Source organism: Falco peregrinus, chromosome 5 (assembly GCF_023634155.1).
Source record: "Falco peregrinus isolate bFalPer1 chromosome 5, bFalPer1.pri, whole genome shotgun sequence".
NCBI classification, from domain to species: domain Eukaryota; kingdom Metazoa; phylum Chordata; class Aves; order Falconiformes; family Falconidae; genus Falco; species Falco peregrinus.
The window spans coordinates 23,487,978-23,494,849 of NC_073725.1; the positions used below are offsets into that span (position 1 = coordinate 23,487,978).

Here is a 6,872-nt window from a genome sequence, read left to right on the forward strand (position 1 = left end):
TGGGTGAAAACATTCTATGAATGTAATATCCTGCTCTGTGTCATCTGTCCTTACTGGTGGCCACAACTAAAGCTGCTCATCCACCCTTATTTCCTCCTGCCTGTAGCCATCCTAGACCACAATGAAGTCAAGTATATCTTTGCAGATTTCTCATCTTTCCTTCAGTGATGGCAGGTTTGGAGTTAGTACACTGATGTTTGGGGACAAATTCTTGAACCCTTCTGCAACTTTCTTCTTCTCACCCCCAGCCCACTTTTTCAGCACCTGTAGCAGTGTAGGCAGATGTCTCCAGAATATGACACTATTTTTGATAAAATGTCATCTCAAGAACAGTGACTCTACAGAACACTATTAAATCTAGACCATGAAGCTATTAAAATAAAGACAGTGATTACCTAAATGTAGTATTACTGCATATATAATTATACTGACAATTACATTTTCATTTGATCAAAACATTAGTGCATGCAGTTGAATTTGTCTCTCAACATAAATCATTTTACTATAATGGGGTGACAGTGGGTTTTTTTAAATATAAAGAAGCTTCTAACAGCAAACAGCTCCTTTTTAATAATTTAAAGCCAGATTAACATTCCTTGCTACACAGCACTGGCGAAACTCCTAAAAACAACCAATGAGGTTGTATTTACCCCTCCACACTGACAGACACATATTCAGGTGTGAAGCATTTTAAGGGGACTCACCTCAGACTCATCTGTTGATTCCTCATTAGACCTGGTTTCCTGAAAATGACACAAAGAAACAAAGGGGAAATTAACTGAATACATAAATAACCGAGCAGTATTTTCCTTTTCAAAGTATTTTTAAAATATTTATTAAGAAACAGAAGACAAAGCAAAAGCAACTCAAAGTTCAGAGTTTCCACCCTTTCCACTCATACCCAATTTCTGCTTGCACTTGCCATCTAGTGCCACACTGACACTCACTGGCACCAGCTGACTGTGATACTACTGTCAGCTACCCTAGAAGAGAGTGATTGGATTATCTGAGAATCTGTCCCTGTGAAAGCTTCCCTTCTTCCAGATGTGGTAGCAAGTTTTGCAAAGCAATTCTGCCCTTGTATCCACTTGAAAGGCAGAATAGCGTTCTCAAGTTATCCACAAACTAGCTTTAGTAGACAACTATTCAGCTTTTAATAGGCTTATTTTACATGTAAATAATTTCAAACCATTTTCCATCAAAATCCAGCATTTAGTGACTTTCTCCTTCCCATCCCATGTCAAGGCAAGCCATATGGCTTTCCCCTGCCTTTGAAGCAACTATACCTTTAAAACGTCTCTCTCTGGCAAGACAATGATTCTTACTGTCCTACCAAAAAAAATTTTTTAAGTCAGCTGCTAATCTCTCACCTGTCCACTGAGAAAATCTGCTGATGCAATGCCTCCTCAAAGAGGTCAGCAAAATGAAGATTTACTTAACGTATTTATCGTTATCAACAGCAATAAAAGATTACAACTAATATGCTGACAGTGAATGTAAGCATTTACAACAAAATATGATATAAACAAAGAATGAGCAAGAGAGAAGGCAGCATTTCAAATCTTACAAGGTAGTATTTGGACAGTAAGATAAATAGGTACAGAAGTTCACCAGAGAAGTGAAAAAAAAAAGGGGGGGGGGGGGGGGGGGGGGCAGGGAGCTGCAGTTATGAACAGTTAAAAAGAGAAATGGAAAGGGAGGGAAATGTAATGCGCTGACAACCAGTGTCATTTTTAGTTTGTCACTGTTTTCTATTTTCCGTGTTTATAAAATGTACTGATTATGACCTCTAGGCAAAAAGCAAACACCTCCTTTGCATTAGTAGAGGTTTACCTTTAGTGACCATAGTGACCCTCACAACAGATGGGGGACAAGAGCAGCATTGCTACTTGCTACTTGAAACTCAGTGCAAAGTGTCACCACGATTACTGCCATCTGTTTCCATTTTACTCACTACAGCCAGGCCCACCTCTAAAACACACATCACATAGAAAGGTTATCCATGTAGTCTATACTCATGACATGAGTTGGGAAATTGCAAACAGAAAAAACATGGGAGTCAAGGGAACATGAACAGGGAGTAAAATCCTGGCATCCTTACAAGCTGAGATTTGACTTTGCAAGTAAAACCATTTGTTGGTCAGTTTCAGTGTCTTTACTGACAAGATGCAGTTACCTTTCAGGAAATAACAAGCTTGTTACAATCTTTGTGTATGCAAACAACAACCAAATGAGGACAGAACTAAAATACTGTGGTGCAACACTGCCAGCCTATTGAACAAGCTAGAGCAACACACGAAGTCCAATGTAAAATATCAGATTCCTAATAAAAAAAAGGCTTTCTCTCCTGAATACCAAGAGTTGCCTACTCAACTCCTTAATAAATCAAAACTATTAGCACTACCATTTTGATATTTTAATGCAATTCACACAGTTTATAATAAAGGAGAATTTGTTTAAAACAATAATAAAAAAAAACCTGTTCTCCTAAACAAAATAAGCTATTACAGTGACATTTTTGCTGGTACACATGAGACTTTTCTAATGCAGCTACACACTTATATTCTACCACCCCCTCCCCGGTTCTAATTGCTTTGGCTATTCAGCAGAACACAAATGCAGGCAAAGCCAGTGATGATAATTTTCAGGATGAGCTCACGATCTAACACCATGCAGTGTCATACACGTGTAGGGGGAGTAACAGCCCACTTGCCGTTACAGCAGCTGATCCTCACATCCAACTGAGTCCCTTAATACTTAACTGAGTTGCAAGTTGTTACATACAAGGGCACCCTTGGAAAACCATTAGTCTACAAAATCGGGGCACACTAGAAGTTGATTCAAACAATGAATCCATGTGAAAGAAAAAAGTCTCAATCTGCTTCAATTTAGGACATGTACCTGGGTACCACTACTATATTCATAAGCCACTGCAACTGCAGCAACTAAATTTCATCAAAAGCATAGAGATTCAGGCAAATGCTTCACAGCCTTTACGTTTTACTGCAGAAAAGCACATGCAAAAAATCAGGGGGAGTCTTGGCTTCAGAAAAACATGCAGAAACTGTATTTGTTCCCTGATAGTAACGCCGCAGAATGTGCTTATAATTGACACTTACCTACTAACTCACTTTGCTAGTAACTTAGTACAGAAAGCTTTTTGCCCAAGTTCTCCCACTCTCTCAGGCTAACTGGAAGAGTAAACTGCAGTTATGACTGTCCTGGGGTTTTGTTATGTTCTTCTCCCCTCCCTCCAAATGCATGAACCAAGAGGATTATCCCTCACTTCTACTTTTTAGTAGCTTTTTAACTGTGAAAAGGAAATCCCTCAACAGGAATCTGTGGATGAACAGAATCACAAATCATGTAGGAATAGCTGCCAATGGTAGGTCTCAGACTCAGGGGAAAATCAGCCAGCTGTCAAATGCAGTTGATCAAGTAGCCTAAGAACAGAGAAAGGGAATGTGGGTGAGGAAACCACAGAAATGTGAAGTAATCTCTCAACATTATAATCTCTCACTTAGTAGATCCAACATAACTTCTCAATAAATTCTTAAGCTGGCTTTCTAGTATGATGGCTATAGGGTCTTCCCTTCTCTTCCTTCACAAACATCCAGATGCTATCCACTATGTTTAGTCCCCTAACTTAAAGATACTGGGAGGGGAAAACCACAAAACTTGGGTTTCAAAGCAACCTACACGCACAGTCCCTCTTGGTAGTGGCGTGCATGCTCCCCACAGGAAGTAACAGAAACAAATAAGGTAAGTTTCCTACCATAGTCCAAAGAAAGCAAAACACTAGCTGTTTTAACCTCTAGTATTCTTAGAGCAGGCAAAAAGACTTGTCGGACTCAGCTTCATCCTTAGAACCCTTCTGAATGCTGCCATGGTTAAAAACTCAGACAAAGGGTCAAAGCCTCCCCCAGAGAAGCCAGCCCCCCACAACAAACCCCTGACAGCAGGGGAGGTGGGAACCAGGTGCCAACCTCCAAGTCAGGCCAATTCCCTTGGGATAATTCTAAGACTCTTCCACCTGTAGGCATTCGAGGCAGACAAACACCACACAGCTCTGTATCAACGCCCTGGCTCAGCAAAGAAACACTGAGAAAGTATCTGAAAGGACTGGGAACTTCACTTGTTCCTTTTATTCCCCGCCCCCCAGCCCCCACCTCGGGGAGGAGCAGCCTGGCCAGGCCAAGCTTTAGGAGGCCACCCACTGTAAAGCCCCACCGGTCACAAGCACCGAGCTCCTCACAATTTGTCTTAGCAGAAAACGCTGAACACGTCTCTTGTGCCACCCGATAAATGGTAGCTTCTCAGCCATTTCTGCGAACCCTTCAGCTTTTTAATCCCGGCTCTACACGGCGCCGGCTGCTTTCCTAAGTCTCCCTCTCGCCCAGCCCAGGTCCCTGCGCCGGGTGTTATGCATAAAGCGGAGTCCCCGGGGCCTGCGCCGCCTCCCCTGCCCATCTACCAGGATCTTCACACAAAACCCAACAGGCAGCCTCGGGCAGCGCGGCGTGGAGAGGCGCCCCGGCACCGCCGCCTCCATCTTCTCTCCTCCACCCCGGCGCAGCGAGGCTCTGCCGGCCGCGCCGCCGGCCCTCACACCGCCGCCGGGCTGGCTGCCGCCCTCTGCCCCTCACACCCGCGCTGGCCCTTCGGGCCGCCGCTCCCCAGGGCCGCCCCGGCCCCGCGCCCCCGCCGGCGGCAGTGCCCCCACAGCGCTACCTTCTCCTCAGCTTCCGCCATGGCGCGGCCGGGCGCGGTCACGTGAGGGGCCGGAAGCCGAGGCGGCAGCGACACCCTGGGAAATGTAGTTTCGGGGCGGGGGTGTGGGTGTCCCGTCCTGTCCACCCCCCCTCCCGTCTTTTACTTTTTTTTTTTCTTTTTTTTTCTTTTTTTTTTAATTTTCCTTTTTCTTTGTTGTTGTGCTGGGTTATTTGGGGCCAGGCGCTTGCTCAGCCGTGGCTATGCCAGCGCTGCCTTACAACCTACGCCAAGGACTGAGGCAAGGCCGGGCCCTGCAGGGGTGCCACAGCCACTCGGGTTTTCCTCTCGCCCTGCTTAGCTGTGAGCGACATGCTGTTTTTAAGCTGAATTCCTTCAGTTTGCTCAGGGAGGCCTTTGTATGCCCAGCTGTGATGAGACTGAAGGTGGCCACCATGGTGAATGCTGAGGTGGCCTCTGGTTAGCGGGGTTTGGCAGCCGCTGAAGCCCAGAGCCACTGGCCGTGTACCCATGCCCGCTGCCATGTTGCGTGCTGGGCTGCCGGTTCTCTTGGATGGCATGTTTACTGGCACCCATTTGAGCAGCACTTGGTCTCCATCACATCAGATCTCCATGCTAACCAAGCTCTGGTTTCCATTGGATCCTCTGGTACATAAAAGCCTCTGTCCTCTCTGTGCTTTATAGTTAATTTGTCAATATTGAAATTGGCCACACGTTTAGTGTGAGGAGAAAAATTTTAGAAAGCCTACGTATCTTTCTACGGTTCTAGGAACTGCTCCATTTTGTCTTTTAAAACCTTAAAACAAGACTTGAATGCTTTTGTTTGCACCCAAATTACTTTATTTATATGTCAAAAACACAACCAAAGCTAAAAAGTGATATGTGGGACTTCTTATTGCTTGGGTTTTGCCACTGGAGCAATTCCAAATCTCTAGTGGAGCTACAGTGTTAATGCACCCAGTCGCTACCCTTGGGATCACAACCAAGATTTTAAAAATGAGTAGGTCAACTTTGGCAATAAAAGAGAAATTTAGCATATTATACTGGAAGATCATAAGGCCATACAATTAAAGTTAATTGCAGAGAGTGTTACCTTGGATATGAAAATTATGTGTGTCGTTGCCATACCTTTAGAAACTAATTGCCAGGATTTTGACTGAGAAGAGGGAGAACTGTCCTTTAAAATCATACTGAGAGGTTGATGCTGGGGTGAGAGCGAGATATCAAAGTTAACAGTGTCAGTACAAGAACATCTGAATATAACTGTCATGAATACATTTAATTTTCAAATGACATAATAATAAACCCTCCTTTTTTGGTCTGTTACCAGATGTCTATGGACTATCAGGGTACCATGGCGAAGGAGTGTGTAAATGTCATCCTGTCCATATAAGCCAAGGGATAGCTACAGAGAAGATGTTTGGCTGTCATTGTACAAAATATTGTGGAGACCTCACCTGGATGTAACGGTAAATGTCAAATCACCTTTGTTGCAAAGAAAATGAATTCAAACTGCAAGGGGGAAAAGGACTGCTTAAAAGGATCACTGAAATTTAGAGTCTGTTCTATGGGAGAACATTCTATTTCAGTTCTATGGACTGAAAAAAAGAAGGGCTTGGGTGCTTACGTCCAGACATAAAAAAAAGCTGAAGAGGAAGAGCTACTAAAGTGAAAGGTATGAGGTCAAATAGTTACCAGCTATTTTCAGTGCATTTAGGCTGGAAATGAGAGGTAGATTCACATGTGTCAGACGCGTGGCCCTCAGAAGAGTCTTGCTGGCAAGAAATTTAACTGATTTCAAGATGAGACTTAATAAACCTATATAAGAGACTGTAAGAGATGTTTGCTGACAGCTGTGTTGCTTACCCAGAGAATTAATTCCAGTCCCATTCTGACCTTCTTGAATCTTAGTCCTGTTGAAATCAATGATAAAAAATATCATTGCTGTCAGTGCAGGCAGGATTTGTCCTGTAGTATATAATGCACAAGCCATTTTATCCATTACTTGAAGACCATGTCTATCTAGTGAAAGGAAACTTTGCCTGATATAATTTTTTTCCCCACTTTTAGCAGGGGAAAAAACTGCATAGGGGGTTTGGGTTTCAGTTTTTTGGGGGGGGGTTGGTTTTTTTCTCTCAACA

General features: G+C 43.7%; 1 protein-coding gene across 3 annotated transcripts in view; it reads right to left on the bottom strand.

The window, feature by feature from the left end:
- VPS41 (VPS41 subunit of HOPS complex) overlaps nucleotides 1-4,785 on the bottom strand; it is a 107,843-nt gene extending 103,058 nt beyond the window's left edge. The window contains exons 1-2 of one of the 3 annotated variants that reach the window (XM_055804311.1): nucleotides 4,732-4,785; nucleotides 705-743 (exon numbers count right to left, since the gene is read on the bottom strand). In XM_055804311.1, the coding sequence (XP_055660286.1) occupies nucleotides 705-743; nucleotides 4,732-4,752 (60 nt within the window). In that variant the 5' untranslated portion in view covers nucleotides 4,753-4,785. Of the gene's footprint in view, nucleotides 1-704; nucleotides 744-3,119; nucleotides 3,254-4,243; nucleotides 4,340-4,731 lie in introns of those variants that run through there. The other 2 variants (XM_055804310.1, XM_005236479.4) reach the window with 2 other exon arrangements.
- Nucleotides 4,786-6,872: the final 2,087 nt, after the last annotated feature.